Source organism: Macaca fascicularis, chromosome 2 (genome assembly GCF_037993035.2).
Source record: "Macaca fascicularis isolate 582-1 chromosome 2, T2T-MFA8v1.1".
Taxonomy (NCBI): Eukaryota; Metazoa; Chordata; class Mammalia; order Primates; family Cercopithecidae; genus Macaca; species Macaca fascicularis.
The window spans coordinates 158,245,924-158,273,306 of NC_088376.1; the positions used below are offsets into that span (position 1 = coordinate 158,245,924).

General features: G+C 45.9%; 1 protein-coding gene across 2 annotated transcripts in view; it reads left to right on the forward strand.

Annotated features, from left to right (window-relative positions):
* HEG1 (heart development protein with EGF like domains 1) overlaps window positions 1–27,383 on the forward strand; it is an 89,255-nt gene that overhangs the window by 48,065 nt on the left and 13,807 nt on the right. For both annotated transcript variants that reach the window (XM_065539121.2, XM_065539122.1), the window contains exons 10-15: window positions 1,986–2,089; window positions 5,039–5,097; window positions 5,341–5,501; window positions 9,528–9,662; window positions 16,730–16,772; window positions 16,903–16,940. In XM_065539121.2, the coding sequence (XP_065395193.1) occupies window positions 1,986–2,089; window positions 5,039–5,097; window positions 5,341–5,501; window positions 9,528–9,662; window positions 16,730–16,772; window positions 16,903–16,940 (540 nt within the window). The remainder of the gene's footprint in view (window positions 1–1,985; window positions 2,090–5,038; window positions 5,098–5,340; window positions 5,502–9,527; window positions 9,663–16,729; window positions 16,773–16,902; window positions 16,941–27,383) is intronic.

Consider the following 27,383-nt stretch of genomic DNA (forward strand, 5'->3'; position numbering starts at 1 on the left):
TTGGTCCTGCTTCCCACTCAAGATTATTGTGAAGATCAAATAAAGTAATATATTTGAGCAAGCTTTGAAAATGGTAAAGAGCTGTCCAGATGGGAGGTATCATTTAACTTTAGTCTTCAAACTCTCGGACCAGAATTGAAAGCATTGAAAACAATAAACTGCTCTGAGTGCAAAGTAATAATTATGGCTCTTTCCCAAAAAAATCATTTAGATAACATATGGAAATCAACATTTCAATTGTAAGTAAAAATTCTACTTAAAGCCAGGTGCTGTAACTGCAGGCATAAAGGTGTAATAAGTGTCTTTAAGAACAACAACAACAACAAAAAACCCTGCCTGGAGTGAGTGCAGGGTTTGGAATGAAACCGATATATCTTTATATTCACACAGAAAGCAGAGGCCACATTTACTGTCCTGACTCAGAATAGACCTATGAACCTGACATTTGCAATATGAATTTCTATACAGAGAGTCTGGGTATCAACCTAGACATGTGAGATGGAAAAATGAAGAAGCGGGACCGTAGTTCTGGAAGCCTGTGTGCAGAGGGTCCCACAGGTAGCATGGCTCAGGAGGAGGACAGCACTATGGCATTCACAATCATCTTTCCCTTTTCAAGTCATTTAGCTTCATTGTTCATAAACCTCAGAGGAACATGCAAATTAGAGCATGCTGAAATGCTTTCATTTGGCCAAGAATGTTTTCAGAGAGCTCCCTGCTGCTCAGAAAGAGTCCTAAGCAGCTGGCTTCACTGAACTGTAGAACAAGCAAAAAGATGTTAAGTAAGGATTAAGCGCTTTAGACAGTAAGTGTAAGATGTTAAATGTTTTCCCTGGCTCATTTGTGGGTCTTTTTCTCAATTCAGCATGCAAGCTTTTGGGGAAAGAGCAGCTTCATGGACTTCTGTGTCTTGAGTTTTTTTTTTTTTTTCCATCTGGAGGGAAAGATAAGCATTTAATATCAAGGAAGATAAGAGCCAGCAATAAAACACGCCATACTAAATTTTGGTTGCCTGCCCATTTGTAAGTCCCATTCTCCTCTGGCCCAATCAGCACAAATTGATGTTAACTGGAATTTTATTTTTTGAGTGAAATGGGCCTTGAAAATGAGGCTGCTTTTTTTCATTTCCGAACCCAACAGTGTCTTGAATATGGGCTGTTTTCATTATGTGGCTTCTAATCACGGAGTTGGCAGCCCCATGGAGTATAGGCCCAAGACAAATGCTTGGCACCTTTCTTTCTCTCAAGCCCCTTGGGTGTCCTTAGGATATCAGATTCCTCAGGGCACAGAGGTTATAGGGGAAAGAAGAGCTTTGAAGATGGACACGCATATGCTCCAATGCCAGTGGTGGCCCTTGGGAGCCTGGGTGAACTTTCTTAGGAAGTTGCCCCCTTTATCAATGATAAAATGGGAATTTCCTCTGACCAAGCGGAATGGGGTTTTGGATGGGGGTGGCTCTAAGGACAAGAGAAACCTGAAGCACCCCCTTGAAGTGGAGGGCATGACTCAGTTGGAGACCTCGGAGGACAAGAGCTTTCTTCTGTCGAAAGCCTGATGAGGCCTGAGGAGCATTTTTAGTGTCTAACACATCTCCCTCCCTCCACCTAGGATGACATTGTTTAGACCTGTTCGTTTTTCTTCTTTGTAGCAGCTTTCTTGGGCATCTATTATGTGGGAGGCCATCCTAGGGACATTGCAAAGGGTCCTTCTCTTAGCAGCCTTGCACATACACAAAAGGCTCTTTGGAGTTTCTCTCTCTCAAAAGTTTGCTCAGTCTAAGCCTTTAGCACTGTCCAGTAGATGCTCACTTTGCTAGAGAAAAACCTAGAAGAGGGAGAGCAGGTCTCCACCCATAAGGAGAAAGAAATGCACAGAGATTGTCCTGTGAGGCAGAGTAAAGCCAGACACCCCAGAGATTTACAAACACACAGCCTTGTGTAGGTTCTTCTGTTGTGTAATCTAACAAGTTACGTTCTCATTTTCAGTTAGAACCTTTGTGACGGAGTTTAAATTAAAGAGAACTTTTCTTAATACTACTGTGGAAAAACATTCAGACCTACAAGGAGTTGAAAATGAGATCACCAAAACGGTAAGTGTCCTGAATGGCATCTTTCTACTAGTCTTTTGTTTCCTAGAACAGATTTTATTCCAAGAGGGAACTGCCTAGGGGTCAGCTCTATCTCCTGGGCTCTTCACTTTTGTTATATTTGGAAGGAAAACTTCACGGTAAAATAAAAAGCCTTTCAGAAATGGAAGCAAGGTGTGGGTGCCCAGTAGAAGAGTTTCTTCAGATGTGTCCTCATGCACAGTCTTTATCTGCACCTTGGTGTTTCTTTTCCATGTGCAAACTCATAGTCACAGACATGCAGATGACAGGCACCAGCAGGAGCTGTTGGTGAGGAAGAAGGACCCAGAAAATCTTACGGTCCCATCTGCTGTTGACAGGCTGTGTGACTTTCCCCTTGTATTTTGGAGCTCGGGGGAATGATACTCTTTCCTCAAAGGAATGCCAAAGGTGCAACAGTTAATCCTGATGCCCTAGGGTTTGAGAACTCACTATATAGATGACTGAGGGGCCTTTGATTCTGCTTCTTTCCCTCTTTGCCTGCTTTTGATCAGACATTAAAAAAAAAGAAAAGAAAAGAAAAATGCCATCCTGGGCAGCATGGCAAGACCCCGTCTCTACAAAAAAGACAAAAATTAGCTAGGGTTGGTGGCATGCACGTGTGGTCCCAGCTACTCAGGAGACTGAGGTGGGAGGACCATGTGAGCCCCGGAGGTTGAGGCTGTGGTGAGCTGTGATCAAACCACTGCGCTCCAGCCTGGGTGACAGAGCGAGACCGTGTCTGAAAAACAAAAGAAACCCCCCAAAACAGCAACAACTAAAAAGGAAAATGGAGAGGAAGAAAGAAGAGAGGAAAATGAAGCTCATATAATAAACTTTGCTTCTCAACTGCTATCTGAGTCAGAGATTTGACTCGTCTATACAGTGAGTTTTTAAACCCTAGGTTCAGAAAATTGAAATTTACCATTAAAAAACTTTAGAGATGAATTGATTTCCAATCTCAATGTTACTTGTTCTTTGTGGATAGGGGTTAGTATATTAGCCAGGAATTATACATTTCTATGGGACTTTGGACTTTATTTATGTAAAATGTGGATCCAGTTCTATTTCTCTATCTCCTGAGCATTCCCTTCATGATAGGGATGATGTCAGATGGCGCACTCCTGTGACAGGCATTGCCAGCACGTCTACAGAGAGAAACCCGGGAGGTCTGGAAGTGAATGACATTGCCTGAGTCCACTCACAGCAGGTGCAAAGTTGGGGAGCAGTGCATTAACCCACCCTCACTACTGATACCAACTTCAAGTTCAGGCATCCCCAAGATCACCCTTAGTTTCAATATTCACTAGAGGAGTCACAGAGCTTACTAAAAGCAATTATATTTGCAGCTACAGTTTATTACAGTGCAAGTCAACAGGTTTAAATCAGCCAAGGAAAGAGATGCACGGGGCAGAGAGGGCAGAGAGTCCGGGAGAGTTCCAAACACAGAGCTTCCAGCTGTCCTCCCGCTGAGGAGTCATGCACAGTGTTAACTCCTCCTGGCAACAGTGTGTCCAGTATGCAGGGAGTTCTGCCAACCATGGAAGCTCTCCAGAGCCTTGACTGGGGCTTTGTCATGTGGCTGACCTCAATCTCTAGCCCCTCTAGAGGTTGAGCTGATACCATGTTACCCAACCCCACCATAAATCACATTGTTGGACTCTGGCATGGCCCAGCACCCCCAGGTAAACAAAGAAGTTTTTATTAGACAGCACATTCCGAGGGCTTAGAGATGGCCTCCCAGGATCTAAGAGCAAAGGCCTGACTTCCCTGGGGCCAAGGTTAAATTCTTTACTACACAGCAGAATTTTATGTCTACTAATCCTACGCCTTGTCCCTTCGCCATAGCTGCCCCTTGGTCGTGCTGCAGGTGGATATCTCCTGCTAAGACAGTTTAGGAGTTTAGAACCCTATGCAGAAGTGCAGTCCTTCACATTACATGGCGCTCAGTGACTCATTTGACTTGCTATTTTTTGCCCAGTATCAATGTATAATTTACTGGTGATGTGACGCACCTGTCCCCAAGAACGAGTGAAGATTAATGAATCATTGGCTGGGAAAGCCACTCACATGGTCTTTCCCGAGATGTTATTCTGTTTACCAAACCTGGAAAAACAGGTTAATAATAAAACAACAGTAATAAATCATTGCTATTAGGCTATAAAATGATGTCATAGGAAGCCAGAAAGGGTTTGATAATGTCCCATGTTTGCCCCCATCTTCTATAGAGTGGCATGTAGACAGGTGCGTCTGCACTGGGCCCAGTACTGAGACCCTCCACTCTGGGAAGGGAGTCTCGGTAGCTCCTATTGTGCAGGGCAGCAGGGAAGCAGGCCTGATATTTCATGCTGTAGAGGGATTTTCTACTGTCTCCAAGGGCACAAGGCAAACATTGGGAGAGTAGCTCTTAATTTGCTCTCAACAAAAGGGCTCTTGACCCACGTAATGTAATTTCTCACGGAGAGCCTTTTTGAAGAAGACCTGTCTTTGAGTTAGGTCAACTCATTGTAGATTATAAGGCGTCTATGTAGGGCCTGTCAGAGCTAGGGTAGCAAAAGGAGCCTTTCCAATGCAGCTCGTTCACTATGCAAAGTCCAAATAAACAGTTGCCTCTGAGTTGTTTGAAACCCTGGGCCTTAGAAGAGAGCTGCTCCTTTGAAGATGTTTTGCATCCAAGGGTGCTATTCTGAACATCATTTCCTGCCAAGATTTTCCCCACTGATTTACTCTCTGCCTCTTTCTCTTTGTACTCGTGGAACAACAGAAAGGCATTTAAGAGGGGAACAAAAAAAGGACACCACTTCTGTGCAAAGCCGCCTGCTGATAACTTGATGGCTGGAAAATGCCTGTTTTATCCTGAAAATAGGAAACTGGTTCTAGGTCCAAGGCTTTTGTCTAACTCACAGTTAACGACAGACTTGTTCTTCCTTTCAGTTAAATATGTGTTTTTCAGCGTTACCTAGTTACATCCGATCTACAGTTCACGCCTCTAGGTAAGTAACAGATTACATTTGCTTGTGAACTAGTCTGTAGAAAGGGGAGGCTGTTCTAACGTGGGTGATAGCAACAAAACCGGGCTGTTTTCACCCAGCCATGGGGCGATCCAGGGACAAGGTCACTGACCTTCGTGCTCTCCCGTTCTGTCGCTGGAGAATGGTGATGACACTCATTTCCAAAAGCCTTGGGACCTACGTGTCATTTCAGGGCTATTAGAAACCCACAAACTTTGCCTATAGGGAGTCCAACGCGGTGGTGATCTCACTGCAAACAACCTTTTCCCTGGCCTCCAATGTGACGCTGTTTGACCTGGCTGATAGGATGCAGAAATGTGTCAACTCCTGCAAGTCCTCTGCCGAGATCTGCCAGCTCTTGGGATCTCAGAGGCGGATCTTCAGAGGTAAGAGGGCAGCCCTCTGGGAGGACCCTACCCATATTGTTAGGCAAGACCTAAGATGGAAATGCAAGGCATCCAGGGCTCAGACCAAGGAAAGGCCCTCACAGAGCCTATTTTTGGCATGGGTGTTAAGTCAAAGACCTTTGTGCACATGCGTCTTCCTTTGTGTGTGCATGCATGTACAGACACATGCACACACACACCCAGAGTCCTGTACACAAGCCTTGAAGACACCTGGTCCTTGGCATGCAACTCCTTCTATTTTTTTATCCAGTGTTGATGTGGGAGGGGGAGGGGTATAGGAGCTGATGTGACAAAGCAGAAATCACTCTTTTTCCCTTGAAAAGTTCCAGCTCTCTTTGGGGAAATAGAATGTACATGCTTGTCAATGATCCAAAAAAACCTTCATCTGGCCAGAAGCAGTGGCTCACATCTGTAATCCCAGCACTATGGGAGGCTGAGGTGCCCTTAAGCCCAGGAGTTCGAGGCTATGATTGCATCGCTGCACCCCAGCCTGGGCCACAGAGTGAGACCCTGCCTCAAAAAGCAAAATAAACAACCACCACCAAAACCTTCATCATGATACATTATTAGGTTAAAAAAAAAACACAAAACAAACCCATGTGCGTTATTACCCATTGTTTGTGTTTGTTTGCACATTATAAATGCACAGAAACGAGACCAGAAGAATGGAGGCCAGAATGCCCACAGTGGCGCCATAAACAGTTATTTTCCTTTTCTCATTCTTGCTTTGTCTGTTTTGTCAAAAGCTTCTATAGTGCCTCTGGTGTGAGGCAAATGAAGAAAGGATTAGAGACAAGTTCAAAAGGGAAGTTTGGGTCTTGGAGGGGAAGTTTCACCTCCAGGACAGGAAAACTCAACTGGAATCTAAAGTACTTCTTTGCAAAGGGGGCTTGTCCCTGTTGCCACATGCTATATGATCAAAGTTAGCTCATTTTACTGCACAAGTAGGGCTGGCAAAGGATGGAGAATCTAGTCTAAACCTCCCATCTGGCATTCAGATGCTGGACATGAGTAGAAGATATCAGATTGTAACAGTCTGCTGCTAGATCCATGACATTGACATTCCCAGTGGGCCTGGGTTCCGTAACTGCCGGTCAAGAGAGCTTTCTGGAGTGGGCCTGTATATTACAGAGCTTGGGAGCCAGATTGTTAGCCCTTCATTCTAGGATAAGAGCTGGAGCTTGGCCCATTTAAGGCTAGTTATTAATTTGAAAAAAAAAAAAAAAAAAGCTAAACCTCTGAAGTTGAAGTTACTATTGATGGGGGAGTGAGGTAGAAAGGTCATGCCCCATTATATCATGGTCATGCCCCATTATATCATGCTCGAAACTTTGAGACTCTGTGGTTTTACTTTTTTGTTTCTCTTGCCACGGATTCAAGGGTACCAAGTTGTCCTCCCCACTGCAGTAGGAAAGTCACCTTTCAGTTCACTAAAATTTATGGAGTACATTCTATGTGATCAATATTGTACCAGGTTACTTTTTGTGCCCCATAAATGCATTCGTGCCTTTACAATTCAAATGCCAGTCATTTGGATTTGAAAGAGCCTGCTCATGGCAGCCCTACCCACCCTCTGACTCCCATTCTTCCAACTGCTTGTATATGGTTTATGGGAAAGTACCTCTCACCCTTGCTGCCTTGCTGAAGTTCCTATTTACTTCTCCTTTCAGAGCCCATGAGAACAAAGACAGCTATGCATGTCAACTGAGAAAAACAGGCTTGTTTCCCTGTTTTTCCTCCCAGGTCTTCTTCAGGTTTTGCCAAGACCAGCCTGGTCTCATGCTAACCTTTCTGAGTGCTAGAGAGGTGGCCTTGACAGCTTCTGACATCTGGGTGTTTCCAGCACGTGGGCAGTGCTGGGCTACTCTGGACACTGCCGTTGGAAAGGAGGGTTTTCTGTCTTCACTTCGTAAAACATCCACTTCCTTGCCTTTCAAAGAAGTGCAGCTCTTGTCGTCTCCAGAGGTTTAGTCTTTGGAAATCCCCCATGGAATGTCTCAGCTTTAGATTTACTTAGAGTCTCATTGTCTGTGTTGGCGGATGTTATGCCCAGGAAAGACCATGGGAATTGTGAATGTAGCAAAATCACATCGCCGGGCTTTACATGAAAATGGGGTTCTATGTGGTCCTATTGGATGGATTTATGGTAGAATATTCTTTGAGAATTTGCAGGGTAGCGACTCCTCCACTGCAGAGGCGGGCCCCGTGTCCCATGCTTTTGCGTAGATCTGCTTCTGTGCAGGGCACAGTTGCTGCAGCAGAGTGTCCTTTTTGCCAACGGGCTGGATTAATGGGCAGGGTGGAAGGAAGACGTGGCATTGGCTTCCAGAAAATATCTAATCAGGCCAGGCGACTCTGGCTGGCCGCTGGACAAGGCAAGTGTCAGCCTGGACAGGTTTCTGCCCTGGAGGAATTTCTTTATATTAAGGCTTGAGGACTGGCAAAGCCTTCAAAGAGTGGAGATGAGGGATTGTGGAAGTTCATTACCTCCCTGGTGCCAGCTTCGCAGTGTTTGCCTGGTGAGATTTTCCATTTTTAATTTTTCTCCCTTAAATACAAACTTTTTACAATAAACAAAGGAAATTCTATCGCACACACAAATGTGGTTCTGGTTGAGCACGCCAGCTTCCACTGATAAAGGCAGGAAATTCAGCTTTGAGAACTAGAGTTGTGTCCTAAGCTTACCTCGTGTGACCAGGCTGTCCACCGGCCCTGAGCTCTCAGGACTCACAAAAGGGGGCAGATGTGAGGAACCCCATGTGGGGTGGCAGCTCATGTCACCAAAACCTGCCTGGGCAGGGGCAGTTTTGCACTTTTAAAAGGGGTACCTGGCTTCTGAATAGGTTGGCTTCCTCCTTTGGGTGGGAAATGGGAGACCATGGCTGGAAAATTGGCAGTCATTCCTCCCTGCACAATAGCTACATGGCCCTTCCTCTTGCATCTTTCTTCCCATTCTGAACTTGAGCTTGCCCCTCAATAACAGCAGCAAGTATCTAGCTTGCCTTGCCCTGCACATGGGTGTAAATAAGGTACTATCCACTATCCAGTTGGTTTCCTATTTTTGTTCCATTCTCTGTGTACCCCATATACACAGTAGGCCTATGTACCCTTATTGTGTCTGCTGTAGACAACTTCACAGAGGGCCATATGCCCCATAGGAAATGCTTTCTGATAATAATGAAATGATTCTTTGTCATCCATAAAATGAATAAGGCCCTAAAGTGAATGAGGTAGCAAGCCTGAAAGATGGGCTCCTTCTCTGCCTGCCTCTGTTTCTCTCTGCCTGGTCAGTGACAGGCTGCCATGTGTACCAACCAATCCCTGTGCAAGGCACTGGAGACCCAGAGATGAAGAAGCCTCAAGAACCCATCAGTGGAGTGGGGGAGACTGCCTGATAAACAGAATTACACTGCAGCCCAGGGCAAGTAGATTGTCTTTCAGACCCCTCCTCCTCACCAGTGGGCAGGGTGATGTAGGCAGCACGCTGTCAGGACAGCAAGCCACCCTGCCACAGGGAGTGGTGCTAGGTCCCTTTTTAGGCCATGCAGAGACGCAGAGCTGAGATGCACTTCCACCTGAGATAGGTGTGGCCTGCACTCCTGTTCTTAGCTTGAGTCTCGGCTTCCTAAGAACTTGGCCGTATTTTCTGGTTGTGCTGATCCTTCCTCTGCAGTCCTTTGGAAGATACCGGGTCATTAAGGGCTGTATTTGCAGTGAGCACCAGAGGAGGGAACAGGGCCCTGTTGATTCCAATTTGGTTTTTCAGTTGGTCCGTGGCCCGCCGTGAGGGTGTTTTCAATGGGGAAGGCTGGTGCACAGCCTGCGGCTGATCAGAGAAGGAGTGGCAGAAGGCAGTGCAGATGGACTCCTGAGAGGAGTGTTGCTCTGTGGAGACTTTCTGGAAAACTGTTCTCAGCCTCTTGAAATAGAAAGTTCATGCAGACACACGAGCTTTGAAGTGGAGGAGGTTTTGTTTTATTTCACCGTCTTGTTTTTCCATTCCAGCGGGCAGCTTGTGCAAGCGGAAGAGTCCCGAATGTGACAAAGACACCTCCATCTGCACTGACCTGGATGGCGTTGCCCTGTGCCAGTGCAAGTCGGGATACTTTCAGTTCAACAAGATGGACCACTCCTGCCGAGGTAGCCACAGCTTCGCCTGGGGTTCTGTGCCCCATCCTGGGACTCTGCCTGGTGCTCTGTCTCTCTCTTTCTCGCTCTCTCTCTCTCTTGCTCTCTCTCTCTGCTTAGGCGTGACCATTCTAAACTGAGGGTAACTGGTTCTTGTTATTTTGCTCGTGGCAAGATTGAATACATTATCTCCTTGGAATAATAGCATTATCTTTGACTGGTGCATGCTGGTCTGGCCAATTAAATTCAAAGGAAGAGAGAATGGAGTGCCTGTGGTAGCAGTGCCTTTTCTTTTTTTTTCCACTTAAAGGAAGTTAGAAAAATTATTGTTTTAATTCCCAAAGCTTTATCTATTGTCTGCTAATCTTTTAAAGTGGAAGTACAGGCATAGAGTCAGGCTTATATCTTTCAGAGGCAGCTGAGGCCAGAGTCAAAGCCTGACTCTGCCTCACTGATCGTGTATCCCCTTGGGCAAGTTACTTTGTTTCTCTGAGCCTCAGTTTCCTCTTCTGAGATATGGGTATGGTGATCCTCTATTGGATATTTATTCTAAGAGTTAAGGAAAGCAGTGGATATAGAGGCCCTTTGTAAGCCGTCAGCATCTGCTCTTGTATTTGGTCCAGGTTGTTGTTGAATTAATGAGTTCTGGTTTTAAAGGTCTCATGCAGTGTTTGAGAGCAGAAATCTAATGCTACTAACCTTTAAGATGAGGCTTAAATTCATTTAGTTTGAGGGAAAAACTGCTCAAAGAATGTAGTCCAAGAATACTGCTTTAAAATAAAATTAATTCAGGTCCAGAGTACCACGCACCCTGACTTATAAAAAGGCTGCTGCAACTTGCAATCACCAGAAAAACTAATGATATAAAGGCCATCGTGGATGGCCAGTTTGCCTATTCAGTCAACACCTTGTTGGTGATAGATGTCAATGGATGTTACTGGAATCTAATAAAAATCACATACTGGGGCGAGGTGACATGCCAGTTTTCTCTATCAGGACTTCCCATTGGAGGACTTGTTCATCACAGATAAAAATATATTTCAGGGCAGCACTCTTATCCTGAGCTTCAGACCCTCTGACTTTTTTAGGTCTGGATACAGAGTTCTCAGGTGCTCATCATTAGCTCTCCAGGTGAGACCTGTGATGGGTTTTGAAGGGGAGGGCCAACTCTCTGTTGGGCCTAGGTCCTGATGTGTGACTAGCACACAGCATGTCTCAATGCCGTGCCAGACTGCCACATTGCTACAAAGAGATGATGCTTCCTCATGCCATCTTATCTGCTTTAATGCAGAGGGTTCCTTGCACCTCTTAGAAATGGGGAGTTGAACCGGGAGCAGTGACTCACGCCTGTAATCTCAGCACTTTGGGAGGCCAAGATGGGCGGATCACCTGAGGTCAGGAGTTCAAGACCAGCCTGACCAACACGGAGAAACCCCATCTCTACAACAAGTACAAAATTAGCTGGGTGTGATGGCACTTGCCTGTAATCCCAGCTACTTGGGAGGCTGAGGCAGGATAATCTCTTGACTCGGTGGAGCGGAGGTTGCAGTGAGCTGAGATCACGCCATTACACCACTGCAGCCTGGGCAACATCCGTCTCAAAAAAAAAAAAAGAAATGGGGAGTTGAGCCTATCTTCATGTGGGAAGGGGGTTGGGCTAACATCCATGTGTGTTGGGGTGCTGTGCTGCTGACAGGGGATGATACAAGATAGGCAGAGGATGGGCATGGTGCTGTGGTGTTCCCTGTGAAGAGTATCTCAACAATGGCCCTATCACCTTTGCTTCTGGCTGGCCTGCGCCACTTCCTCTGTTTCCAAGTCAGCAATTTTATAATCGTTTCACTTACAGGCTAGCATTAACAATAGCTGTTAAAGATTTACCAAGTGTGCTGACACAGGCACCAGCCACCTTATGTTGACCAAGTAAGGACCCAAGAAGCAGCATAAGGAAACCTTAGTTTGCCTTTGGGCTTGTTGCTGAGACCCGGTGAAGCCCTTTCTTGGCAGTATTTGCACCATCAGGCCTCTGATGAGTGGATCCTGGAGCTTCTTGGGCCATAGCCCTTTAGGCTGGATTCTGATGGGTTAACAGTGACATCTTCTGGCCATCAGTGCTGGAGCACTGACACCTCAAATCAAGGCTCAAACCTGTGTATAAATAGAGGATAGAGGAGTGTGTGTTCTCTAAATCACTGCAGTTCAAGCTATACATTAGCAAGTCTCTATGTTCTCTGCTGCGTGTGCATGCATACACACACACACACACACACACACACACACACACACAATGTGTTTGGTGTCTCACAGAAAATGTCTTTACCAGACTTTCAAAGCTACCTATAAAATCAAAGTAGATACCCCTCTCAATCCCTCTCATAGGTTTCTTAGCTTCCTTCCATCATGCAGGCATCATGATTAATTCTTTTTTTGTTTGTTTGTTTTTAGAGACAAAGCCTTGCTCTGTCACTCAGGCTGGAGTGCAGTGGTACAATCAGGTCTCACTGCCGCCTTGACCTCCTGGGCTCAAGTGATCCTCCCACCTCATCTCCCAAGTAGGTGGGACTACAGGTCCTTGCCACTATATCCAGCTAATTTTTGTATTCTTTGTAGAGATGGACTTTTGCCATGTTGCCGAGGCTGGTCTCAAATTCCTAGGCTCAAGCAATCCACCCACCTCGGCCTCCCAAAGTGCTAGGATTACAGGCGTGAGCCACCACATCTGGCAATGAATTCGCACAACCTGTTTGCATGTCTCTTTCTTTAATCAGACTGCCAGTGCCTTAGGTGCCAGAACCGTGTCCTGAACAGTGCAGGGTTCAGCAAATGTCTGTTGAATAGATGAATGGATAAGGCAGCAAATAAGATAGGAAAAGATTGGCATGGCTAGATACAATTTCCCACAAGGGAACACAAGAGTTTTTAAGAAGCCACTGGCAGCTGGGCACTGTGGCTCATCATGCCTATAATCCCAGCACTTTGGGAGGCCAAGGTGGGAGGATCATGAGGTCAGGAGTTCGAGGCCAGCTTGGCCAATATGGTGAAACTCTGTCTCTACTAAAAATGCAAAAATTAGCTGGGTGTGGTGGTGCACGCCTGTAGTCCCAGCTTCTCAGGAGTCTGAGGCAGAAGAATCGCTTCAACCCAGGAGGCAGAGGTTGCAGTGAGCCGAGATCCCGCCACTGCACTCCAGCCTGGGTGACAGAGCGAGACTCCATCTCAAAAAGAAAAAAAAAAAAAAAAAGATGTCACTATCCACTTATTTCTATTTTTAAGTCCAGAAGACTTGAATTCACTTGTGCCTTATGGCAATAGGGGAAGCCCAGTTTGTGAATATGTACTAGCTGTTGCCACATTCATTTCATCTTCAGTGCTCTGGGTCAGAATACCTCTGGGGCAGGAGTCTCCAACCCTACTGGTTTGTGGTCTATTAGGAACCGGGCTGCATAGCAGGAGGTGCAGTTAGGAACCGGGCTGCACAGCTGAGCTCCACCTCCTGTCACATCAGCGGTGGCATTAGATTCTCGTAGAAGTATGGACCCTATTGTGAACTGCACACGCGAGGGATCTAGGTTACGTGGTCCTTATGAGAATCTAATGCCTGATGATCTGAGGTGGAACAGCTTCATTCCTAGACCATCTCCCCGAGACCGCCACCTTGCTGGTCCATGGAAAAATTGTTTTCCATGAAACCGGTCACTGGTGCCAAAAATGTGGGGACTGCTGCTCTAGGGTGAGTGAGATGAGAAGCTGGGTTCTAAGGAGCACAGTAGCACCTCACTGACAAGTTTCCCCAGAACAGCTCCACAGCATAGTAGCACTCAACCACCAATGAATGACGGAATGAGCGCATTTGAAATAGAGAAATATCATGACATCAGGGAGCCAGGTCACTCCTGAAACAAAATGGAAACAGCCCATCCCATCAGCTTGTGGCAGGACAACAGATGGACCTTACATCTGGCTGGATGACAGCCATGGAGTGGACCGCCTCCACCCAGCAGATGAAATCTCATGTTGGGTGGGGAGATTGGATGTAAAAACATTTCCAGGAAGAAGTGTTCAAAATAGAACAGGCTGGTGTGACATCACCCTGCCTCAGTGCCGAGATGGGTGGGGAGGAGTTACTAAGAAGCAAGCAATCCCCAGTGGCTGCCCTGCAGCCTTAGCCATCCACAGATCATCCAGGGCAGCTTTCCCCACTCCCATGACCTGCTGCAGCATGAGGCAGAGGCACACACAGGAGGAGGGCCACCGGACACGGGAGAGGCAGGAGCACTCAGCTGCCCCCTTGGAGAAGACCCCACCTGAGTGAGGCCAGCCGAGAACTCAGGTATCAAAAATTGGGAGATGGGGCCTCGTTACTCCTTCCCTAAACGGGATGCAATTATGCTCTACCCGTGGCATGAAGTGAAAGCACCTAGTGAAAATTGATTTGATAAAATAAGATTGAAAAATATGTAAAAGGTAAATCAGGTTGAAGGGGAAATTAACAGACTGTTTTGTTGAAGCCAGAAGGAAAGTGAATATGCAGAATGAGACACAGCAGGGTCCTGCACGCTTGGTAAAAGAAGGCCCCTCACTTAAGTGCTGCTGAGGTTCCTGGACACTGAGGCAAAAAGAGAAACATGACTTTGAAAAGAGTCAGGGTCCCTAAAATAAAGAACGGCTGTTCAGGAGCATCCCTGTCTTTTAAAATAATGGGGCCAAGAGAAATTTCTCTGGGGCATCCTCATCAAGAGGTTACTGCGTGATATTGTAGCAAAGCAGTCCATGACATCCCCAAATAAATACCACAGGGACTTTCCATGGCTGCTGCTTATAACAAAAAGGCCTTTAATACAAGAGATTGTAGCTCGGAAAAGTGATTCTGTGGGGCCAAAACAGTGCAGTCCAGGTGCACAGCTCCCTAATATCTTCCGTGAGATACATTACAGTTGATTTTGGTTTTGAAACTGTATTCCACAACCCTCTAGTGATATGTTAATAGAAAGTCTGTAACAATAAAGCAGATGCCAGAGATGTTCAACTGCTAACATTAAGAAAGTAGGAGGAGGGGCCGGGCGCGGTGGCTCACACCTGTAATCCCAGCCCTTTGGGAGGCCGATGCGGGCGGATCACGAGGTCAGGAGATCGAGACCATCCTGGCAAACACAGTGAAACCCCATCTCTACTAAAAATACCAAAAAAAATTAGCCGGGCGTGGTGGCGGGCGCCTGTAGTCCCAGCTTCTCGGGAGGCTGAGGCAGGAGAATGGCGTGAACTCGGGAAGCAGCAGAGCTTGCAGTGAGCAGAGATCGCACCACTGCACTTCAGCCTGGGCGACAGAGTGAGACTCCGTCTCAAAAAAAAAAAAAAAAAAAAAAAAGGAGGAGGAAGAACATTCAACACATCGTCATGAGGAAAGTTATCATGCACAAGGATGCTGGACCCAGCCCACAGGGCCCCTCTCGCCAGCCCCCTGTCCCTCCTCACCCCCAGCCATGCATGCTGCTGGCCCCCCTAACCCACCATTAGCATGTCTGCTATCCCATCAAGTATTGCAGCTCTACCACTCTGTACCTTTTCTTATTCGGGATCTTTTATGCTATGTATCTCATACATTAACCCTGAATCACATTTTTATCATTCCTTGCAGCAGAGAATTTGTCTGTGAGGCCATTTTTCATTGTCTGCTTTCATTCAAGCATGCATTATAGCTCATGGTGTTCTGTCATCTTATCGTTGTGTTGAAAATGTTCTGTGATCACAGAAATTTAGGAACTGCTGATCCAGGGAAATGGCCGGGCCACAACTGCTTCAGTGAAGTAGTGTTCCAGGAGCCGCACCACCCAAGGGTTCAAAGTTCTGTTCTTGGGCAAGGTGCCAATTAACACACATCTAGATATGTCCAAAATTCCCTACACAGACTACAGGGTGAGCATTCTGTTATGAAAACCTGGGCACACACCAGAACTGTGCCCCAGAAGATGTCACCCAAAGCTCCCCCCTTCTCATCGAAGGGTGGCAGCAGGGCCGTTATCAGGTTACAGGTTTGATTTACATTAAGAAGGTGAGCCATATGTTTTTGCGATGGAAGGAGGTTCCCCAGGGGACATTCTTCAGCTATAGAGAGCTTCTAAATGAATTGCATTGGTCATATAATAATTACAACTACATGCCTGACACACGGTGGCTCACGCCTTTAATCCTAGTACTTTGGGAGGTGGAGGTGGGCGGATCATCTGAGGTCAGGAGTTTGAGCAGCCTGGCCAACAGGGCGAAACCTCATCTCTCCTACAAATACAAAAATTAGCCAGGCTTCATGGCGGGCCCCTGTATTCCCAGCTACTTGGGAGGCTGAAGCAGGAGAATCACTTGAACCCAGGAGGTGGAGGTTGCAGTGAGCCAAGATAGTGCCACTGCACTCCAGCCTGGGCGACAAAACAAGACTCCATCTCAAAAAATAATAATAATTACAACTACAAAACATTGATTTAGTGGTTACTGTGTACCAGACCTGTACTAAGCCATTTGAATGCCTTAATTTCACTTAATCACCTCCAATAAAATACTTTTTATAGCTGGGAGATTGAGAGCCACAAAGAGGTTAAGAAAAGTTTCTTGAGGTTAAGATTTGAGGCCGGGCATAGTGACTTACGCCTGTAATCCCAGCACTTTGGGAGGCAGAGGCGGGCAGATCACTTTCAACTCAGGAGTTCAAGACAAGCCTGAGCAACAGGGTGAAACCCCATCTCTACTAAAAATACAAAAATTAGCTGGGCATGATGGCACATGCCTGTAATCCCAGCTACTTGGGAGGCTGAGCCTGGAGAATCCCTTGAACCCAGGAGGTGGAGGTTGCGGTGAGCCAAGATGGCACCACCGCACTCCAGCCTGGGCAGCAGAGTGAGACTGTGTCTCAAAAAAAAAAAAAAAAAGTTACGCTGGCAACAGTATTTAAGTGAGGATCATTCCAAACCAATTTGCAGGCTTCTGGTACTAGAATAATCTTGTGGACTTTAGGGTGGCTGGCATTTAATTAACTGGGAGTTTGGGAGAGGTAAACAGACACACTCATGCATTTTCCTTTTCTTTTTCAGCATGTGAAGATGGATATAGGCTTGAAAATGAAACCTGCATGAGGTAGGCTCAAAGTTCATTTAGTCTCATTTTGTTACAAATCTTATCTAGAAGTTATTTAGATAAATTGCCTCACTTATTTCTTTTGAGATTTGAAACTAATTCTTACCCTTTTTTCTTTCTTGGCTTGCAGTTGCCCATTTGGCCTTGGTGGTCTCAATTGCGGAAACCGTAAGTGTACAAAAGTGGACCATTATGCGTGGGCAGGGGCCTGGCCCTGTTGTTAGTGCACAGGTGTCAGTCTCCTCCCACTTCCCTCAGTTCACACCCGCTGTCTTCTTAGGTTCTGTGCCAATGGCATGGGGGCAACAAAGAGAAAGGCTGGGCATGGTGGCTCACGCCTGTAATCCCAGCACTTTGGAAGACGGAGGCAGGAGGATCACTTAAGGCCAGGAGTTAGAGACCATTTTGGCCAACCTGGTGAAACCCCATCTCTAGTAAAAATAAAAAATTAGCTGGGTGTGATGGCACGTGCCTGTAATCCTAGCTACTTGGGAAGCTGAGGTGAGAGAATCACTTGAACCTTTGAGGCGGAGGTTGCAGTGAGCTGAGATCACACTACGACACTTCAGCCTGGATGACAGAGGAAGACTTCATTTAAAAAACAACCCCAAAAAAAAAAAAGAGAGAAAGATTTGACTGGTGCTGTTTAGGGGCTCAAGGTCTGGGCAGGAAGAGAAAGACTTACTCCTAAATAGCCCTGCTGTGTACTGAGTGTTACTGTGATAACTAGACATGGGGTGTGGGACGGGGAGGTAGGGACTGTGCCCAGAGAAGAATGGGAGGACAGTCAACAGTACTTCTTGGAGGGAGTGGAATTAGAGGAACAGTTGGAAAGATTTAAACTGACGGGTATGAGGGGAGGACATCCCAGGCAGAGGGAACAACTTAGACAAAGGTCTTGAGGCAGCCATGGATCCTTGGTGTTCTGGGGCCAGTATGTAAGTGGGCGTGGCTGGAGGATAGGAAGATAGGAAGGCAGAAAGTAGAGGATTTGGGCTGGCAGAGTATATGGGGTCTGAACTGTTGGCGTTGGGATCACCAGGCTGAAGAGTGTAGACTAACCAATAACTGTCAGGCAGGGCAAAAGTCTTAGAGCAGGAAAGCAGTTTGATCAAGGAAAGCAATTTGGGCTGCGTTGAGAACAGACTGTACGGAGGAGAATGTGGGGGTGCAGCTTAGAGATTTCCAGCATAGTCCCCCAGGCATGCTAGAGACACACTTAGGAATCCTCTCTGCTCCACGTGGAAGTAGAGGGTGGAACTCCAAGCAGCCAAGAGTGTTGGTGGGGACTGTGAGCGTGGTGTGTTTTGCAACCTAATCCAGTTCTTGGAGAAAAGCAACTGTGATTCATTTAAGATTGCTTGCACTGACATTTTCTTATATTGATACATTAGAAATGGAAATTATCAGCAAAATTAAATTTGGGGATATAGCGTATCATAGGATGTAACAGAAATACTAACAATGAAGATTTTAGTTTAGGACAGCTTTGTCTCTCATCCTACAGACAAATGTGCCAGGGGACTGTATTCTCAGTTTACTAGAAGGAAAGTAGACACGATTTTATTGAATGTGTGTAAAAAGCCCCCTGTTTCTATTCCCCAATGGTATACCTTACATCTGATTTCTTCAGTGGTGTTTTCTTTGTTCGTAGAGGTTTTCTATTAGCAAGTTTCATTATTGACCTTCTTTGAGCATAACTAAAAAATAAAAATAATGAAATAAAATCAAACACATTCAATGCTGAATATAAAACTGACATAAAACTCTCTTGGTGCACCCAGCATGGAGCTACTCTCAGGCCAGAGTCTAGAGACTTAGAATTACATATCCATTTAGGATTACTGAGGACTTTGGTCATCTGATTTATTTTGACTGCAAACTAGCAAGAGGTTACAGAAGATAGTCTCAGAGGAAGACTAGGGAGGCACTTCTAGAAGCAATTATATGTATAGTCTTATTGAGTAGAGAGGGAGGAGCTCACAGAATTGATATTTGTTTTTTTGTTTGTTTGTTTGTTTTTTTGAGATGGAGTCTTGTTCTGTCTCCTGGCTGAAGTGCAGTGGCGTGATCTCGGCTCACTGCAACCTCCGCCTCCTGGGTTCAAGCGATTTTCTTGCCTCAGTCTCCCAAGTAGCTGGGAAAACAGGCACACACCACCACGCCCAGCTAATTTTTCTATTTTTATTAGAGACGGGGTTTCACCATGATGGCCAGGATGGTCCCGATCTCTTGACCTCGTAATCTGCCCACCTTGGCCTCCCAAAGTGCTGGGATTACAGGTGTGAGCCACCGTGCCCTGCCGATGTTTGTTTTTTAAGTAGCAACCTGCAACCCTAAGTGGTGTAGTAAACAAGCCTGTACTCTTTAGAAGTCCCCGAGGACAATGTGGGGCCATAGCACCGTGTGAGCACGACCCTTCACTCCAATGGACCCCAGTCATCACCCGCTAAATGGTATTTGGTGCACTCAGTTTAATAAGGCAAGGAAGTTATCATGGTTTAGGCTTTTTTGTTTAATAAAGAATAGTCAGAATTCTTTCTAGGTGTCAATGCTTCACAGGGTAGGCTTGAGTATTTTGGAGATTTGGCTTATGTAAAACAGTATGGATGGCAGTACATGTCCTTTTCTAAAGATCAGTATTTAGGCACGTCAGTTTCGCAGCTGGGCTCAGGATCTTTATGCTTTCGTCTTTAGGAGGCTATCTGTGCCTTAAAGGGGCTGCCTAGTCTACAGAGTGGTGTGTGTTCACTTTTTTGTGTGAATCTCATTTCTCACTTGAAACCAGAACAGAGTCACGGAGAGCTCGTAAACTGATCAGAGAATGGAGTAGCCTGTGCACAAAAATAGATAAGAAAATCTATAACGTTTCAATGTGGAAAAAGGAGGCTGAACAATCAGAAATTTAAGATGTTTGAGACTTGTTTCTCAAATGCTGGAATACTAGAACTACATGGTATATATATATATGTGTGTGTGTGTGTGTGTGTGTGTATACATATATAGTCTTTCAGAAGAGATGCTTCAAGGCTAAGAGTAGAGGTTGCATCACAAGCCTGCAGACTTGATCCTAAGATATTATAATATTAGGAACAGAGGCTGAGACAATTTTATGCAGCATGGATTAAAAATAATGTGAGGGAAGCAGGCTCAAGGTGCAGCAGACCTGTATCACGTGTGCAAGAAACTCATCTGAATGCAATCCACCTGATGGCAGAGAAAGAGAGATCCAGTGAGACAGGTGAGAGGTGTGGAGGTGTGGCCACCCTGTTCTCCACGTGTGCCCCTTGGGTGAGCCAGGGAGCAGGAGGTAAGAGATATGACCTGCTCAGTCCTCTTGGGGCCTCTCATCCCTGACAGGCCTCTCATAGAATGAGCTACTGCTTTAACCCTGCGTTGGTCAGACAGCTCCCTAGTTTTTAATTTTTATTTTTAGGGATGAGGTCTGTCTCTGTTGCCCAGGCTGGAGTGCAGTGGCCTGCCTGATCATGGCTCACTGTAGCCTCAATCTCTCAGGCTCAAGCAATCCTCCCATGCTGGTCTCCCAAAGTGTTAGGATTACAGGCGTGAGCCACCGCACCTGACCCCTAAATAAGTTTTATTAGAAAATGCTTCATGTTTCTCATCGAATGGAAGAGTGATCCATCGAGGGAACATGAGTCTATAAAGGGTTGCAGGACAGGGGTGTGAGCTGCAGGGCATTATTCTGAGTGGCACTGGTAATTTTTCTCGGAGATTATTAAGCACTATACATGTTTGGGGATGCTATTTCCCTATGTCATTGACTAGTCTGTAAATTCTTAAGTCAGGAAAAAGTCAAGCCCTCCCCATTATGTTTGTGGGGTTCTGGAAGTAGCCAAGATTTCTCTCTGATGCCTCAGACTTCCTTTTCCTTCCCATTAGTCCAAGTCACTGTGTCCAGCAGAGGGCAGAGGCCTGTCTGGATGGTTTGCTCCTGGCCACCTTTTGGAACTGGCAGCTTATCATTAGTGTGGTAACTGTTGTTATTCTGTGATGGCGTGTAAATATCACTTTATCATTTTGATATCTCTATTAGTTTCAGTGTTGCAAGGCAGTTAATATTATAGTGGCTGATAATAAGTAGCACTTGCCACCTGCCTCTTTCTCTGAGGTCTGGGCCCAGACCTGGGTGTTGGTTAAGGAGTTGGGAATTCATCCCTCTCTATGGTGATAGCATCTTGGGAGTCTGTGACTCAGAATTCAATGTTTTGTGCCAAATATCAGCGTTCTGACCGCCCACCACCGTTACTCCCATTATTGCCACCTAAGACAGCAGGGGCCTTCCTGGGGCTGTGACTCAGGCTGGATTTTTCATAGGCAAGAAATGCTTCTCTATGCAGACTTCTTAGGGCACGTACTCTACCCAAGCCCAGTGAGGCTGGGGAGGCTGGCTTTTTCCAGCCAAGCACACAGTCTTAAGATTTTCTTGCTCCTACATTCCTTGCAATCATCCAACTCCAGTAGATTTGGGCATTAGGCATAACCTGTGTCCTACCCCTGTAAAAGTTTCTGTTCGCTTTCTAGTTGTGCCCAGAGTTCAGTCCTTACTCCTTACAGAGAAACTGGAAAGGGCAGGGCACGGTGGCTCACGCCTTTAATCCCAGCACTTTGGGATGCTGAGGCAGGAGAGTCGCTCGAGGTCAGGAGTTCGAGACCAGACTGGCCAACATGGTGAAACCTCGTCTCTACTAAAAATAAAAAAATTAGCTGGGAGTGGTGGCATGTACCTGTAATCCCAGCTACTCGGGAGGCTGAGGCAGGAGAATCACTTGAACCTGGGAGGCAGAGGCTACAGTGAGCTGAGATCGCACCATTGCACTCCAGCCTGGGCGATAAAGTGAGACTCTGTCTCAAAAAATAAATAAATGAATAAATAACTGGAAAGGGCAGGACAAGCCTTTCTCTCAAGTCTTCACCACCTGTGGAAGAGCAGGCCCTGCTGGAGCAGGGGCCCCGCTCCTGGGCAGCGCAGGTCTGCACCTTTCTTATCACTGCTCTCCTTTTAATTTTCTAAACATGTAAAATATCTCTCTGTTTATATCCCAGATTCCACCAATTCCAACAGCAAATATACCATTTGCCAGATGGCCCCAGAATTCTTTTAGGAATGTGTCATCAGTCGTGTCTCTCTCTCCCCGAGCCTCCACCCTTTTCTTAGGGCATGCGCATTTCCTCTGTTGCTGGAAGCTTAGGTTGGTTCCTCCTCACAGTTTCATAATTGCTCTCATGACACTTTGGGTTGTTTAGCCTTTTTTCTGTTTTTAAAATAAACTCCTTTTTTAAAAAATAACAATACAGCACATGCCCATTAATTTCCCCTATTTTAACCCAAATTAATTAGAAAATAGAAGTTAAGGGAAGAGGAGAGTAAAGTAAACAATCTCACCACCCGTTAAACACTATGTTCACCACGTTTCCTTACTACTAAGTGTGGGGCATAGGCCAGCAGGATCCATGTCACCTTGGAGCTTGTTGGAAATGCACAGCTTTGGACTCCCGACTCCAGACCCACTGAATCCAAATCTGAATTTTCACCAGGCCCATAAATTTAGTTAATAGGCAGATTCATATGCATATTAAAGTTTGAGAAACACTGGTATTACGTATTTTTCCAGAGATATATATGTGTGTGTCTTTTTAACAGAAATTGAATCTCACTGAATATACTGTTCTGTGACCTGCTTTTAAAACTAGTAAACTGTGGAATGTTTTCACTTACATGATTTTATAATGTCACTTTTGATAGTCCTGTGGAATTCTGCTCTATGGACATACTGTAATTTGCTTAACCATTTCTCTCACTGCCTTTCAAAAGTCTCTTTTTAAAATATTCTTGTCATCTAAGCCATTTTTTTTCTGTTTTTTTGTTTGTTTTTGTTTTATTTTTTGGTTTTCTCTTCTTTCTTTTTTTTTTTTTTTTTTTTTTTTTTGAGATGGAGTTTCACTCTTGTTGCCCAGGCTGGAGTGTAATGGCACGATCATGGCTCACTGCAACCTCCGCCTCTGGGATTCAAGGGATTCTCCTGCCTCAGCCTCCCGAGTAGCTGGAATTACAGGCGCTCGCCACCACACCTGGCTAACTTTTTGTATTTTTAGCAGAGACACGGTTTTATCATGTTGGCCAGGCTGGTATCAAACTCCTGAACTCAGGTGATCCACCTGCCTCAGCCTTCCATAGTGCTGGGATTACAGGCGTGAGCCACCGCGCCTGGCCCCATTTTTCTGTTTCATGGTTATTGTCATTTTGTGATTATAGAGCTCACGTAATTCTCCTAGATTACTTTTTTCTGACCACAGACTTTTTTTCCATCCCTCTGTCATATTTGCCACATGTCTCTTTTGTAGGTCATCCTTTCGTTCAAATGGTCTGCACCTCTTCAGAGGAGAACTCTTCCCCACAGCCTCCCAGCACAGCCAGCAGGGAGTGACAGTCTGCCTTCCCCACTGACAGCCCTCTTCCCGTGAAGTCAGACATTCCGCTTAAATGTCAGTCTGCACTGTCTCCCCAGCCCAACCCATGGTCTCACGGCAGGTGTAGAAGGTGTCTTCAGTTGTGTTCACCCAGTCGTTGCCTTGTGTTATAAAAGACTTAAACCAGTAGAAGTGCTGCGTGGTGGTGGGAGTCACTCAGAACATACATCCAGGAAGACAGCACTAAACTGCTTAGGAGGAAGGAGGGAGAATCTATTAATATTACCCAGAAGGCAACTGGAAGTCTCATTCAGCTAAAAGCAGTCATTTTATTCGGTCTTGACTGGCCTCCCTTCACTTCAAACGGGGGAAGGCAGGGATTGGGGAGAAGGAACTGCTGCTCTGTACCCAGCCCTCCTACTAGCGAGGACTGTTTGGTGAGGTGGAAGGGATAGAGTTGTGTAAAACATCAGGAGAAAGTGACAGAATCGTGTGGGGCACTGTCACAGTGGAGAGTGGTGGGCACTGGGTATGTTCACACCCTGCCTGTAGACTTGAAAAAGGTGAATTTCAGAAGGTGCAGGGGAAAAGAAGAACGCTGTGAACAGAGATGGAAGAGGAATGGAAAGATTTTAAAGGCAAAAATTGTCTGAGTGCAGTGGCTCACACCTGTAATCCCAGCACTTTAGGAGGCCGAGGAGGGAGGGTTGCTTGAACCCAGAAATTTGAGACCAACCTGGACAACACAGCGAGACCAAAAAAAAAAAAAAAAAAAATTCAGCCAGGCATGGTGGCATGCACTTAGTGTCCCAGCCACTCGGGAAACTGAGGTGGGAGGATCACTTGAGCTGGGGAGGTTGAGGTTGCAGTGAGCTGTGATCATGCCACTGCACTGCAGCCTGGGTGACAGAGCAAGACCCTGTCTCAAAAAAAGATTAAAAAATAAAGGGCAAAATTCTAACTATAAATCACGAGTGAGCTCAGTGAGGAAAATATGGAGAGAACTGAATGCATTGTAAGATAAAAACTAATGTGGCTACCTAGAAAGTTCTGTAATGTGTTCAAGAATCTTAAAGGAAGGTTGGCTAAGGTTCTCCTGGAGTAAGTGAGCCTAGGTAGCCTAAGCGACAAAGAGAGTTTATTGGAAGGATCCTGGCATCAGGAGTGGCAGGAACCAAGGAAGTGGGGGAAGGAAGCTCAGCAGCTGAGGGTAGCAAGGGGCTTCCTGTGAGAGCACACGTTGCCATGACTGCATCCTCATGTCTCATCTCCGCTCTTCACCGTGTGTCTGTACACAGGCTGTCCTTCCCAGACAACATGATGGAAAATAGGGTCACCGAGCAGCTCTTGGTCAGGGGTGGGGAGGTCACTAGCTCACAATTTTGAGAGCGATGGCCCTCTTTCCCACATTCCTGGGAAGTAACTAATGGATCCAGTTTGGATGGTGGGTTTATTCCCAGCCCAGCCAGCTGTGTCCAGGGGATGGTGTTACATGTCGGAGTGTGCCCACCCCCAGCTGCAGTTGGAAGGGGTGCACAGTTCTCAGAAGGGGGGTGGCTAAGCAGATAGTCCAGTAGATCCCATCCAAATAAGCATATAAACATAGACAAATATGGCTCTGAGGAAAGGCTAAGGCCCAGAATGTGCTGTTGGTTTGATGAAAGATGCTAACAGTGATGACAACAATGTCAAGCTGTGAAGAATCAGGGAAACATGGAGGCATTGCTTGAGAAAGACTGAAATGTCAACAAATGCCAAGAAGAAAGTAGGACTAAGAATTCCAAGCTCTTCATTCTGGAAAATCTTTTCACACTAGAAAGGATAGGACAGACAAACCTAAGATGACATTCACTGCCTCTGTCTCACCTAAATAAATATTCAGAGCACCTCTGAAGCAGGAAACACTTCAGCTGGCACTTATTCAAATCCGTGCACTTCTACATCATCATAAATCTAAAATCAGTACTTAACCCCAAAAGATCATTTGTAGAGTGATTTTAAGAAGATCTGTGGGGGATATTACAAGGTTACAGTGACATGGCTGCCCAAGAACCTCAAATGAACTCTTTAAAAAATATGTGTGTGTATCTATACACAATGTCAAGATTTCAGGGAGGGGTGTCTGTATGTGTGTGTGTGTGCGTGTGCACGTATGTAAATATGTAAATAAAATTTGGGAAATGCAGAAAAGCACAAAGAAGAAAGCAAGTTCTCCACCATTACCCAAGGCAGTACTAACTTGTGCAAACATTTTGGTGAGCTCCCTCCCAGGCTCTTTCTCTCTGCTTGTGTGCTGGGTGGTCCCCTGGCTTTCAGCTCAGTGCTCTTTCCTCTCCTGTGTAATCAAAACCAGTGCTACCCACGGTCTGGTCCATTGGCTGGCAGCAGCACCATCCCATAGAAGCCTCTAGAAGTGCAGGTTCTGAGCCCCTGCCCAGTACGACTGAACCAAATCCCTTGGAGCAGGGACCAGGAATCTGGGTTTTAACAAGGCTTGTGGGTGACTGAGATGCAGACGGGAGTTTGAGAAGCCCTCATCTATGCCAGTGCTACGCAACTGGTGGTCTGCCGTGGGAAGTGTTACTGGACTGTGGCAAGATGACACAGAAGTTGAGAGTGAGCACTTAGAAATGTTTATATTAACTTGACATAACTGTGACATCCAAGCATGGGAGCCTTGGAAAAGAGTTTTATTATATTTTACAAATATACCAGCCCACAGTCAACTCCTTTAAAAAAAAATGAGAAAGTTAAATTTATGATAGTTGGTACCTGTGGGGACAGATGAGGGGAGGAGCACATGGGACTTTATTTTCTTTATTTAAAAAGAATATCAGGCTGGGTGCAGTGGCTCACACCTGTAATCCCAGCACTTTGGGAGGCCAGGGTGAGAGGACCACTTGAGACCAGGAGTTCAAGACCAGCCTGGACAACATAGTGATACCCTGTCCCTACAAAACCCAAAAATTAGCTGCGCCTGTGGTCCCAGCTGCTTGGCAGGCGTCCATGGTCCCAGCTGCTTGGCAGACTGAGACAGAAGGATTGCTTGAGCCCAGGAATTGAAGGCTACAGTGAACTGTGATTGTGCCACTGCACTCCAGTGTGGGCAACATAGTGAGACCTGTCTCAAAAAAAAAAAAAGGATAACCAGAAGCACAAACAAGCAAGCAAAAACTGGTCCTCAGGCCAGGCGTGGTGGCTCACACCTGTAATCCCAGCACCGTGGGAGGCCAAGGTGAGCGGATCACTGGAGGCCAAGAGTTCAAGACCAGCCTGGCCAACATAGCGAAACCTCGTCTCTATTAAAAATACCAAAAAATGAGCTGGGCATGCTAGCACCTGCCTGTAATCCCAGCTACTCAGGAGGTTGAGGCATGAGGATTCCTTGAACTTGGGAGGAAGAGGTTGCAGTGAGCCAAGATCACACCATTGCACTCCAGCCTGAGCGATGGAGCCAGACTCTGTAAAAATAAAAAAACCAAAAAACTGGTCCTTGACCACAGATAGTTTGAGAAGCACTGCTCTACACCATCTGTGTCTCTTTTTAGACAAAACTGCTTGTTTCAAACAGGAACCTGCCACAGCTGCAGCCACTTGCAAGGGTCACTTCTAAAATGGATACTTACTTCTTTTGTTGGAAATGAGAAAATTTAACTTGGTGTGGAAGGATAAGCAGGAGCTAGACTCTGGTCTTTAGGAAAAAAGGGAGCCACGGAGGGTTTTTTAAAGCAGGGAAATGGCAAGATCAGATTTGCTTTCTGTAGTGAGTGGACAAGACTGGGCACAGGTAGATGTTTTGGGAAGCAGCTACAGTTGTCCAGACAAGGGATGATGGTAGCTCAGAGCCATGATGGGGGAGATGAAGAAAAGTGGATAAATTCAAGAGGTTTGTTTTCTGTCTTCACTTTTGTTAAAAAAGAAACTTTCAAATATATGTGTTGGGAGGTAAGGAAGAGAATGTGTTTATTCTGTGGCTTGGCTTTGTTTCCTGTGTATCCTAATACTGATGGTTTTACATAATAGTCAGGTTTCTATGCTATTTATTTAAATAAAAGGATAGGTAAATTGTTGCATGGCTTGTATTTGCTCACAGTCTGCCTGCTGCCTGTCTTCACTCTCAACCAGCACCTAGTGCTCTGGAAGCTTGGTGAGGAGGGGAGGAGCGTGTCAGCCCTGTAC